This window comes from Cottoperca gobio, chromosome 22 (assembly GCF_900634415.1).
Source record: "Cottoperca gobio chromosome 22, fCotGob3.1, whole genome shotgun sequence".
NCBI classification, from domain to species: Eukaryota; Metazoa; Chordata; class Actinopteri; order Perciformes; family Bovichtidae; genus Cottoperca; species Cottoperca gobio.
This window is the reverse complement of record NC_041376.1, coordinates 14,271,653-14,285,409: the sequence shown is the minus strand read 5'-3', so window position 1 is coordinate 14,285,409 and position 13,757 is coordinate 14,271,653. Positions and strand designations below refer to the sequence as shown.

Below are 13,757 nucleotides of genomic sequence, written 5' to 3'. Positions count from 1 at the left end.
GTGTTGATTGGAGAGAGGCCAGGCGGTGAGTGCCAGCGGTACCTGTTGTCACAGCGAGGGCTGAGGTGTGAAGCTCGTCTCAGCAGAGGCCCTCAGAGGTGTGAGGTGATTATGGGAAAACGGGGAGGAAGACAGAGACATTTAGACGGGAGAGTCGCGGAGAGAAAGAAAGATCGGGACAGAGAGAGTGAATGTGGCAATAAAGCTGGCTGCTGGAATAATGGCAGAGTGGGAAGGAACAACAGATTGAGATGGATAAAGTGAGAGCGTGTATGACAGAAACAAGCCAGTAGGGTGATTGTATAGTGTGTGTGTGTGTGTGTGTGTGTGTGTGTGTGTGTGTGTGTGTGTGTGTGTGTGTGTGTCCCAATCCTATTTTATATGGTAGCTACTCAAACCTTGGTGTCTCATTAAACAGCTTTTTGCTGTAGACACAGCAGCAGGACAGAAAAACGTCTGATGTGTCAGATGCATTATGATGAGTGGAGGTGTTTGTGTGTCCATTTTCTGGGTGTGCATAGACATACACAAGAGCAGATGCTCTAGAGGAATAGCTGCTTTCAAAAGAGTTCTTAACAAGTAGCCTAATTAAGAGCTGGTCCAGGAAACTGGAGCTTGGGAGCCCCAGAGGAGTCGGGTCAAACAGTAAGCCCAGGTTAATGACACCTCCAGAGGGGTGAGTTTCCCCACAGAGAGCGCTTTTTAAAGCTCCAACCTCCACACCTCTCTGCCGTCCATCTGGCATTCAGACAGCGGGATGGGAAGTTATGGCTGTGACATCATTCCTAACCTGTGACATCATCACTGCCCATCAGTGATTTCACACAGGTTTGCCACAGCTGCAGACAAAATCTCATGTCTGGTAGCTGGCATCCGCAGGTTATTTATGAGCTGACTGGACGAAGTAGTCACCCATTTTCTCAAGTCTCTAGCGGACCACCATTCCTCTGGGGGACACTAAAAATCGATTTCTGCTCCACGACAAATCACAAGAACAGCACCTACACCAAAGTCGATGTTGACCCCTAAACTACGTCCGGACAGATTATTGGGGGTTCGCAGAATATAAATGATAACGCAACAAGTCATCCTCTCGCCGCAGAGAAACCACAAGATGACTGGTGACATCATAATTTGTTGTAGCGTGGTTTGTTCAGCACAACATGACAGCCATCAAAGCCTACTGGGCTTGTGTATTCAGATGAGCTGAGTCTGTAACCAATCTCCTTTTCAAAGGACTCTGGTCTCCATTGATGAGTCCTAACGCAGCAGCCTTAGATGTGAAACACAATGGATCGACATGATTAATCAAACACAGGCCCATTACAGCCAGACAGTCACGCAGGCCTCCACCGTGCATTAACAGAAAGTCATAATAAGATGAGCAGAGGCTCATAGGGATGAAGATGAACAGATACAGTTCTGTGACTGACTGTGTGAGAGTTCTCTCTGAAGGTCTCCTTTGTCAGTGACGATGGCCAGAGGGACATGAATGCCTTCTGGAAACATTATTAGGTCAGGACAAAGGTGTGCATCTTATGAGTTATCTGAGGTGAATATGCGTCATATTTTTTCCCTGTCATTTGAATTGTTCAGAATCAAAATGGGACAACACAACAGCATCTATCTGATCTCAATTTGAACTTTTAATAAAAAAATCAAAGATGAAAGGGCACGCTAGGCTGAGACTTGGATTAAAATCCATCTGATTACTTATGAGGCATTTCACCTCTTCTTTCTTCCAACTTTCAAGATGAAATTTATAGCGTGATAATCATCATCAGGCTACGGACTCGAACTCTTCCCACCTGTACCCACCTCAAAGCATTGCAGCAATCAAAGAATCCTGACGTTCTATAATCAGTTTGACACATCTAGAAAAATATCCTGACACTTAAATTGCCCGAGGAGCGCGCCAACTCTGGGTCACGCCAAATGGGCTCAGATTTGAACCCTACAATAACACTGTTCAGACGTGCACTGATGAAACATTAAAACAAAAATGAATGGAGGCTTTTGCAATTTTAATGATGCGTGTGGCATGTGCAGCAGAATAACTGTGATGCCTTAACACCGAGCACCTCCGTCTGCTTCCCCGTTAAGACGTGCTGCACATGAAGTCTCTTGTTCCTCCATTGCCCCCTCTGTGAAAGGTTCATTGGGCCAATTAGGCTGCTTGGCCTTATGCAAAATGCCAGGCATTTAGCGGGAATGATAATGATTAGCACTGGGTTACAGCTGTGGTGAATGCACAGAGCAGAGAGGGTTAGTTACTGGAGGCCAAGAGTGATTTAATTTGCCCTCATATTTGCATTTTGGACATATTTCAATCAATTCCTTTGTGATTACAATGAGTTACAAAGTTGTATCTCAAATTATCATATGAATACCAGTCAGGCCAAGTTGTTCATATCATTTTGTCAAAATTATGTTGATAACGATGGATAAATATGTTGTTGCTGAGGAGCCAAGGATACGGTGCAAATGATGATTTATAAAGTTTTTCTGTACAATCAGCCTGAAAATAAGGCCGTAATAGTTACGGTCCGGTGACAAGCTGTATATATATTTAGGTCTAGCATCCTTCCCAATCTGAAACAAGTTTGTAGTGTTGAACGTCTGGATTTAATGTGCTGGGTGGGTAAGGGCCTGGGTGACAGCCAAGAAAAGGGGTCCATCCTTCTACCTGAATTGGAAGATGCATTTATGTATACGTAAGTATGCGCACAGAGAGAAACCAACACACAAGAAGAAAGAAAATGGACTTCTGTGTTGGCAAAAGCTTTTTCCTAATCCTCGCCCCTGGGCTATATTGTGCAGTCAAGCAGGCTATTACATGGCAACAATTAGGGGGGCTGGAGCCCAACACCTGGTCGTCTCCTATTCTGGCCCTTCAGTGGCAGCTGACTGTACAGTCTCACAGCCAGGTGGCCCTCCTTCAATGACATTAGCTAGTCACTCCAGGGTTAATCAGGAGCCTGCCATCATCCAGTGGGCACGCATAGAGCCCCATTCAGACTGGAAGCTTTTATAGGGGGAAAGGGATGATGGAGACAATGTTGTTATAAAAACTTGTTCAACTGAAGATCTCAGAGAGCCCAGATAATCAAAATTAACTTGAGGGAGGGGTTAGGGCCTCTTGGATTCGTGGCCTAAGTTCAGCACACTGCCTTGATTGGCTCAAGCGGAGCTCGGCACGTCAACTGTGCATCCTGCAGATTATAATGGACCTTTTCATGGGTGGACAAAAACAGATGGAGGAGCGGGAAGTGCTATACATCCATGCAGACGGGTGATGATGTGGGGGGAGGAAAACTGGATTTCGTCAAAGTCGGCAGATACAAAAACAAGTGGGTGTAGCTCGAGCGGGCTCTGGCTCTATCTGCCTGCACAAAGCCCCATTCCGAAGCCCCCTGGCTTGGAGATCTGAGGGTAAATAACACTCATTAGAATAACAAAAGCTATAGATTTGTACCCAAATCAGCTAGAGTCTCATCAATAGTAATTAGAGGCTATACATAACTAATGAAGATGTGTACACTACATGAAACAAAAGGTACTGAAAGCTGTTGTGTATCTAAACATAGAGTGCTGGATAAGTGTATGTCTGCCTCACAAAGCTTTTCTTACATTTCATTACCATTATAATCATGTGTACTATCAATCCTAATGCTAATGTTATACTGTATGACAAAGACGCAATTTAGTTGTTTGAGATAAAGAGATCCTACTATTAGAACGTGTTGCGCCTGCGTCTGCAACCAAAATGACTTTCTCTTTGTTCGACATCAAACTCAATATTATCACAGCCAGTTGCAGTGCAGAGACACAGGAAGATCTGGACAATATTTCTCAGCGCTTCTCTTTCAGCCACAACCACCACTTGACAATGAAACACAGACTATCTGTATTAACACATCAAAGGCTGCTTTCCGTGAGAAGAGGGGGACAATGCACAGCGATCCATACTTAAATGTTTTGTTTTTGGTATTGCTTTGTTTGCCTTGCCTTGTCTGTCAATGCAGAAAATTCCATTTAGTGCAAAAATGCAAATGCTGCGAGGCACAAGGACATCCTCTAAAAGAGAACAATGGCCACAGGCCAGCAGAAGAGCACACACTGCCTTTGAACCATTTAAAGAGGCATTAATGTGCAACTTATAAATAATCAACTAATTCCTTCTGAAAACAGCTAATTGAGTCTGTGACATTAAAAGCAACGCAGCCTCATGTAAAAAGAGAAAGAGCAATCCAAGTCGCTGGACCAAAAAAAGAGAATTGAAAATGTAATGGCCATTTAGGGACAAAGAAACCCAATAATGTCACAAGGTGTCCTCACAGGAGTCCTTAAAAACCCAGGGCCACATCAGAGACCAAGAGATTCCAGCGGAGAACGATGAGTGACATTTCACTGACATTTCCCAGAAGCATTCAATGCAGGGCTGAATCAAGACTGCGTCAGAAATATCTATGGATATGCTTGCATGTGACACAGGCGGTAAGGGATGCAGGTTCTTTCAGGGGACGCCTCAGCTCTGGGGCTGGTGATGAGGAGTCTGGACCCTGGGAGATTGAATGGTAATCACTGGAGCACAGATAATGGATGATTGAAGGCTCTTTCTACGCCGCTGTTGGATTTCAATATCAGAGAGGCCCTAGAATTGGGATTCTTATCAGGGGCGGTGTGTCAAACAAAGGAGAGCCGAGCGTGAAATATGGGGTCCAACTCAGGCACACGACCATGGCGATTAGCACAAGGATAAAAAAGGCCGCGCAAACAAAAGAGGGCAGCTTTAGCTGGACAAAGGGCTGTCCACTGCCTTGTAACAAGAGACACGGAAGGAAGAAGGGACATAAAGGAAGGGAGAAAGTACTTGGTGGTAAAAGGAGGACAGGACAAGAGTTGTGCTGAGATGTCTGAAAGATGAATAGTGACAGACACAACTGTTAAAGAGTGTTCCAGATTCCCAGCTTCAGAGGAGGAATAATGGACCAGCAGGGATGAAATGCAATACACCCCGCCTCAAAGCCATTCATACACATCCAAACAAACACGCATCATCATTCACATACACACTCATAGCACACAAACACACAAAGTGGCACGAGGCTTCACATCTCTGCCAAGCCCCATCACAAAAAAACAAAACAAAAAAAACACAACAAAATTATTCCCATTTATCCCCGGATTCCAAGCGCTACAGCTTGCCAGGAAAGCTCATTAACCCTCCCTTCAAGAACCCTGAGACAAAGAGGGGGAAACAAAACATAACTAATCAATGAGAACGCACCCATTGAGGGGGGGGGGGGGGGGGGGGGCGACGACGACGACAAGAACACACATCCATTTGGATAACCTGAGAGGGCTAACAGCTTTTGCTTTAGTGTTGTGCTGGCTGGCAACGGGGCGGAGAAAGAAAGTTCATTAATTAAACAGGGCTAGGGGGAACAGATGGAATGGCTAGCTGGATGCTTATCACTTAAAGCAGACAGACAGGTTTTTACACCCGTGCTGGAAGCAGCGCTACACATCAATCACAATGAACATGTCTTCTTCACGGCGATGCACTCCAGTGGTGACACTGGGGTCAGGGTGTTCTGGCTGATGGACAGAGACCACTGACCTCTTAGCAAGAAAGGCATTACAGCAATCTTATTTTTGTTGATATTTAGCGAGGACATTTGGAGGTTTTTTGGCAGACTTTCCAAGGGTATGGTCTTGATGAGTGTTAACACACAAACCGACACAGCCAGTCATTCCTTTACATATTAAGAGCCAATTTGAGATGATTACTCAGTGTAAGGCCTAATGTTCAAGTGTATGCAAAATATAATAAATGCAATAAAAGTCATGCTATTCCCTTTGCCTGTTCAATCTGTGGGAATGTATTCTATTCAGCCTTAAATTAGTAGAACTAGGAGACTTATCTTCAGCGGCAGCCGTAACAATATTTTTGTCATAATGGTCAAATTGAAAATGGTAAGAAACTATATCAAATTAATAACCCATTATGTGTATTAAGCACAGTGCTTGTGCCCTTGTGTTTAAAATATAGGACTTTTTCTTTTATAATGTTAATGCCTGGCCTTTAGAAACGAGCACAAAAGGACCTAAATGTGAATTTTCTACGTACTTTGTGGATGTATACTTTTGTTTACATGTGAACAATGAAACAAAAAAAAGGTCCGTATGGTGAGTTCAATTTGACGTTAGTGAAACATTATTCAAGAATGTACAGAAAATACTGATATAAAAGTTGATATAGGCCAAGCTGTTGTCAAAAATACAGCAAATCATTTAAACAATTGTGTTGTGTTCTCGTTTATGATATTCAACCGGATACCGAAAGCCTGAGATGGGGTTGGGACAGAGAAGACAACCCCACGCAAAACACCACGTCTTGCTGGCTTTCACTTTGCCGCTCACAAACACACAGATGTCAGACATGAATGCATAACAGACGGAGAGAGAATGGGAGGGGCTTGAGGGTGGGGGGTTCAAGTTTAAAAATACACAGAGCATGACATTTTTTGGGTTACACTACACTATGCAGTGCTGGTTGAACAAATATTGTTTGATGAACTGTATAACCTTTTTGTTATTAAGCTGTTATAAGCTGCCTGACACCATGAAATGCTTCATTAATAGTTCATAATCAAGAATAGGAAAAAAAAATCAAAATGAGGAAAAAGTTTAATTAACCCAAATGGACTCAAAATATACTTGCAGGGAGCACTTCTATTATTCTACCAATAACAGACAGCACTTATTTGTCATACAGGTGACAGGTAGAAACAGATAGGACACATGGTGCTTAGCAATGCAGCCAAAGCCTGATGGTTTTAGAATACTAGAGGCTCTACTAAATAAAAGGCAGCTCCCGTATACAGACACAAGCGCACTAACAGGCACAACAGTTTGACACCAGCAGTGTGTGTACGCTACCCCAGGCGGGGCTCTGGGTCCCTGCTGTTGGCCGTCTGGTTCCACGCCTGCTCTACCTGTGTTTAAAAGGGGCGGCCCCCACGAAGCTCAGACCTCAGAGTGCAGGCTGGGCTGGGCTGGGCCCCCAGGGCTTTCAGGGTGTGGGTGCCATGCAGCGGACGCCTTTTGTTACAGGCTGGGTGGCAAGAGGAGGAGGAACTAAAGTGGGGGGGGGGGGGGGGGGGACGGAGGGAAAAAAAATGAGTAATGCTATGAGTCATTCTGCATTAGCAGCGGGGGAGGGAGACAGGGAGAGGGGGGAGTGGATGGAGGGGTGCGAAGGGAGAGAATACTTTTGCATGTTGTATGAAGCTAGACGCCATATGCCATCCGAGCAGGGCTGCCTCCTGAGTCAGGGCTCTTGGTTTGACAGGCCTGTGCTTGCCCCCTCCTCACCCCCAAAGCTTCCCCCTTCTCCCCTAACTAACACCCTCCTCCCTCTAGGTCTTCCTGGGCTCCGGCAATGGGCAAAGCAATTGCTTTGGTTGTGTATGGACTGCACTCTGTATTTGTGTGTGTGCTCGAGATTGGGGGGGGGGGGGGGGGGGTACTCAGTGATCTGAACACATCGGACATTGTCGTGAGTCCCGGCAGGAACAGCTGGTCAGCTGGAGAGAAGGGTGGGAGGGGGTGGGTATAAGGAGGGGGAAGAAATGGGAGGCAGTGCGCTACACTGATAATGGGATTAGGTTAAAACATTCAGTGGGGGAGAGACCCCTCCTTTCTGTGTAGCCCCCCAAATACTGCGTAAACTCTCAACTGCTCTATCAAAGCCAATGCCAGCCTCCGCCCAAACCGCCCTGGCCAACTCCAAGCAGGGACATGAACTCAGAAACGGCCCCCAAATACCTACCCACCCAACAACGGCCTCCACCTAAAAGCATTACATCCAGTAATACTAGATAGTTAATATACATTGCAAGACATGTGAAGGTGATTAGTTAAGCTTCGCTTTAAGAATGTTACTGTATATTACACATTTGTTGCTTATAAGACTAGGGCTCAGGACTAGGACTAAGGCTAGTTGCTAAGCCATGTTTTCCATAAACAGGAAGTTGGCCAGTTATACTCACATCAGCTCAGACCATTACATGAAACCAGCATATAATGACTAGCTTGGCGTCTCACTGTGCCCAGTCAAGCACTGTGTTCCACAGCGATATAGACTGCTGAGTATTATCTATGAGACTGCCGACAGTTATGGCACAACAGCTGGCAAATTAGACCTATCAACGATGCTAAATAATTCATGTGAGACAACACTAACATGGCAGATCCTATTCATGACATCCCATCATGCATACAGGCGCACTTTCATCTCCGCTAGGTGAGGAATCTTACAGTATACAAAAGAACGCACCGCCGTGGGACAAAGAAACAGTGAGAGTGGGACAATAACTTGCTCAGAAGGGGTGTGAGAATATGTCATTGCCAATGCAGTGACTGTAATAATTATGATGGCGTCTGTGGGCGGGGGGCGGAGGGAGGGGGCGCAGCAACAGCACACAAAGGAGTGCATACAGGATATCATATCCATTATGTTTTCAGTATACAGCCATTGAAATGATGTACATCTTGTTTTGATTTCAGGGGAGCTGTGGGACTGTAGATATGCTCACACGAGCCTGTGAGGGAACATGACAGACTTCAGCAGCATTCTGGGATCAAGCCTCCCTCTCTGCACACAGACACAGACACACACACAGACACACACACACACACCACCTAAAAGCCTGGCTCGCATGACTGGCGATGGGCAGAAACAGATTATAGTTATTGATCGCTGCCTGGAGATGGATCTGTGTGTGCGTGTGTGTGTGTTTCAGATAAGGGCAGTGTGCAAAAACTATTGATTCCGTCCAGTAGGGAGGCTATGTCTCTGAATCAAGGTCAGTTCTGCACTGTCTCACCTATTAGAAACTTGCCGTTTCTCCAACACGCACGCACGCACACACACAGTTTTTACCCTCAACAGTACCCCCATCACAAAGAGTGATGGACGGCACATCAAACTCAAGTGCTTGTTGAAGAGAGAAATGAATCCCATCTTCTGGATGGAGACATTATTCCGCAGTGGCAGGATGAAGGATCTTCATCTTACAGTAAATGGCAGCAGACAGCAAAGCCATTCAGTGACCGGCTGGGTTCAGGTGACACAAACAAACTCATTGTGTCTTCCAAGCCAATATGTTACACTCTATACCATTAATAGAGGAACACAATCTATATACTCTACTCTGTTGTTGATGAATAAAAAAGATGGTGTTTTCTAAAAACTTAAGTAGTTTTACATTGAACATTTTGTGGTCTCGATTATTCTAAATTCGGCTGTGAATGGTGGACTAGTTGCAGACAATACACTTAGAACACACAAAGCCAGACCAGCTGCATTTTCCATCAGGCATATAAATAATAGATTATACATTATGAGTCGTCTGTGAGAGGCTTGTGATATGATGTGTATGAGGCCAAGGTTTTGTCTTGACAGAAGAATTTGACACAAATTCTAACTGACAATGAGAAAGTACAAGAAAACAACGACACGGATTTCACAAATCCTCACAGTTCAGAGCTAGAGGAAAAGTAGGCAGAGGATATGATGAGGAAGAAAGAAAGACAGCAAGGGGGTGGGGGTGTATCTATCTGAAAAACACTCTTACAGCGTATCTGTGTATTTTCTGAAAATGTTGCTGGTGGTCATTTTTCAATATCAAATCCTATTAGCCTGAGAGATCCTGTGAGCGTTGTGGCAGACTGCTGGAGTCCTCTCGAGCCTTGTGACAGAGCAAGAGAGGGGGCTGCAGTGCCACACTGGCCTTTTATCTGGACACACAGGGGTCATATAGCTTCTCTTTGAAGAAATATTCAACTAATTACCTTGGAGAGTGGCCTCACAGGCAGAGAGCAGACTGTGGATTGTTAAGGTATTGTGAAGGGGTAAACTAAGGATGAGGATTTTCCATCTTGCACAAAAAAAACACATGCCATACAAAAAAGGTTGGGTCATTGTTCCAACCTGTGAAAGATAAAGAGGCGCATAAGCTGAGAAGATGGAAGAATGACGACTGGAGAGGGAAAATACAACAGCAAATCCAATGATGGAAAGCATATCAAAGTGTAACTCCACCTGCCACTCAAGACTTTGGTTTACGGTCCATGCCAGTGATGGACATTACGTCAGTCAGGACATTCTCTTAAAGTGTAAAACTTGGTTATCACTCCCACATGGCATACACCACACGTAACATTTGAGCTATTCGTTAGTTTATACATTGCCTCTGCCCTTAGAAGCTTCCAAGCTAGGCAGACAAACAGCAGAAAAAACAGACATGCAGATACTCCTGCTGGCAGTGTGCGCTGCCTGGCACATTCATTCATCTCCTCTCTTGGAGTGCGTGAGGCCTGGCAGCCCATCAGTGCCAGAACTCCAGAGGCAGCGCTTATCTCCTCTCATAGATCATGCCTTTGTGCGGTCTGCTCCTCTGCTAAGGAATGCCAGGTAAGCTTTTTGTCGTCCAGCACAGGCCCGGTACTGTCCCACACACCAGTCCCCCCCCTCCCACCCCTACTCACAGAGGCAGGCCGGCCTGTGGCTGCCCCCCCCCCACACCCCCGTCCTCTGGCACAGAGTCACACTGGGCTAATTCACTTGGCGTCGGGTAACAGACATCTGTCACTCAGGATTCCCCCGGGGACACGCAGACAAGGCCTGATATAGGGGTGGGGGGCGGGGGGCCAGGGGATGCAATGCACTGTGAAACGCATACAGGCAGACACATACTTACACACACCCAACAGTAAACAACATTTGCAGGCTGTGTTGTGGGATAATTGAGGCCAAATGCCTTTTATGTAATGGACTATGACACAAGGACTTCATAGTAATAACTCAAAAACAACAACAACTTCTTTAAAATATGTCAACGTCTTAAAAACAATAGAAACTAGTCCTCCACCCAAATGAAACCTCCTCGGGGGAGGTTTCTATAGCAACCGCCAGAGGGGCAGCGTGGTTCTGGTGGGGCGGTGCCGTACATGCTGTCCGAGGAGGAGCGGGGTGTTGAGGGAGATCAGGTTTCCCCCTCCAGGGGCCATCCCAACTCTGCCCCCCATCTCACCCCCCAACTCTGTGCTGCTGGCATTCACATGCTAATTCATCTCCATTGGTGATTACACTCCCTTTAAACCAACTGACAACTACAGCTGGAGTCAGGCTCTTAACGGCACACTGTTGGATGTTGGATGGGTGGAGGGATGAGAGGGAGTACAAGTATGTGTGTGTGTGTGTGTGTGTGTGTGTGTGTGTGTGTGTGTGTGTGTGTGTGTGTGTGTGTGTATGCACTTGTATGCTTTTGCTGAGGGTACTTTTATTTTGGCTCTCCCTGTGCTCCATAAAACGGTAGTGATAGATGATGACACATTATCTGTGCTCCTGCCCAAAACAGCCCCAAACAACCTCCCATGCTGCTCCAGGCTGTGAAACAGCCCCGCTCTAATAGCTGTATGTAAATCAGCCAGCCCATAAAGATCAGTGTCAGCACTCAGCTGTGTACGTTGGTTGATGTGACAAGCACGCCACATGTCTCAATGAATTTACCCAAATGGGCCACTGGTGGTGCTGAACATTTTAGCTCAGCGGTGTTATACATCTCATGAAATCATAAAAGCAATGCTAAATATCTGCTGATAACCCCAATGCTCTCAGCTATATTGGCAATCAATGGTCATTTTTTAAGAACATGTGGCATTCCTCTGATAAGCCATGCCTGTATGGGAACAGTAAATGAAGCAGAAGGCATGAGGAGTAAAGGATACAAGCTCTGGTAGAGAGTCAGCCGGGACTTGACAGCTCTGCTGGCATTGATACAGGTGGCCCGCACCAAGCTCGGCAGCAGCGTCCCTGTGATGATGGCGCCATTGAACAGAGGCCCGAAGAAAGGAACCTGGGGAAGTTAAGCGAGAAAGAAAAAGAAGAAGAACATGAGCCATCAAAATTTCCACATTGATCCAAAGTTAATTTGGTCAGTGTCCTGTCATTGTATATGTAAGTGCCCAAAAAATTAGAAAAGGTTGATTACAAATCTTTTTGTTCCTTTCTTTTTAACCGTTTCTCCATCTGTTTAGGGCAAGGGTTCAAGTTGAAATTGGATTTTTACCTAACTTTGCATGACAACCACACATATCTAATGTGAATCAATGTTAGGCAAATGAAATTAAAATGACAATCAATACTTAACAAAGCCCTCATATTGAGCTACCGAACAAATACAAAGGGGCAATATGCATTTTAGCGGCAGCGTGTGAGTGTGTGTGGGTACACGCGTCTGTTCATGCATATTGGAAGGGGGCCCTTAATCACTGAAGCTCAATGGTCGTTGACCTGGAAGTTGACGTGAATGTCAAAGTCTCCAAAAGGTCCTGCTGTCTTCCACTTGGTAGTTCAGATTGTATAATATCCGGTCAAATTATACAATAAAAAGATTTTAACCTGAAGTTATACAGACTAATTAACTTCATAATCACATGCTAGAAAACTAGTGTGACACAGTGTAAACTAACATCAGAAACCAGAGGAGATCATTTCAAAGGTCATTAAAAGGTGGAGGCAGATAAAGCTTTAGAAACATTTGTCAGCTTGCATGGGTCGGGGTCGGGGGGGCAGAACAGTGACAGGGTGTAGAAACCCTCTGAAGTATTCAAACTTAATGCACACTTGTTTTTGTGTATTATTTATGAATCCAAATAGTCTCTCACAGGTCTTAATAAATGCAGTTAGCTATATAGATCATTTTGAGCCGCAAAGAGAATAACATTTATCGGGACTATGATCATTTATATTGGTAGTAAAGATTATATGGAAAAGAGTGAATAGGAATACATGATAAGGAAAAACGGTAATATAATTAACACCATATGAAACAAATGCACCCGACTACAGTCATACACAACAGCAATCTCTCTCTTTTTTTGAAGGACACATAATTAATACCTTAACAATGAGGAATACAGAACAAATGATATTATGGAAATGTATTTTCATCTGAGTAATGTTCATATAGTAACTATATCGTGGATGTATCTGAACATCTGAAGGCAGCCATTCTCAGACAAAGACATTTAAATCTCCTCTGCAAGGCCACACATTGAGTGCAGTACTTCAGAATAGCCAAGATGAAAGCTAGCCAGGAAAGGACAGCAACCATCTCTGAGAGCACATACCCACAGTGTGGGTAATAATGCACAGCTGGAGTAGGAGAAACTGAGAGCCTTTAGACAGAAACCATAACAGGAGAAAAGACAGATACAACCCGGGGCAAAGTCTGAATAGGAAGCAAGGAGAAGGAACTGCTTTAGGAACAGAGACGGGAAATTAGTGCAGTGCTGGAAATAGCCTGAGTGGTGTAATGTGCCTGGCAAGTCAAGTTAGTTTGAAAGGAAATAAGCTTATTTAAGCTTCCAATCAGTTTGCATGCGTATAGTTGACATCTTAGTTTACCTGTGGTTTCTTCATGATCTGGATGAAGTGCATGTGGTTCTTCATCGGGTAGATGACAATCAGCACGTCTCCAAAGTCAGTTGGGATGATGCCACGTCGGTAGTCCCTGGAGTGCTCCGACCACACTATGTGAATCTCGTCATTTCCCAGGTGACGCAGCTGCCAACAAACAAAATCAGTCTAATCAAGTGCCTGGCGAGTGCAGGTCAGTTTCAATTCTACGGTGATGATGACAAGAACACATATTTGGTGAGATTAGGGCACGTCACCGGGTTCA

General features: G+C 45.0%; 1 protein-coding gene across 4 annotated transcripts in view; it reads right to left on the bottom strand.

The window, feature by feature from the left end:
- The window catches only part of ralgapa2 (Ral GTPase activating protein catalytic subunit alpha 2), a 91,110-nt gene that overhangs the window by 17,200 nt on the left and 60,153 nt on the right, over positions 1-13,757 (bottom strand). For all 4 annotated transcript variants that reach the window (XM_029460122.1, XM_029460125.1, XM_029460124.1 and 1 more), the window contains 2 exons: positions 13,481-13,639; positions 11,800-11,927 (listed from right to left, as the gene is read on the bottom strand). In XM_029460122.1, coding sequence (XP_029315982.1) covers positions 11,800-11,927; positions 13,481-13,639 — 287 coding nt within the window. The remainder of the gene's footprint in view (positions 1-11,799; positions 11,928-13,480; positions 13,640-13,757) is intronic.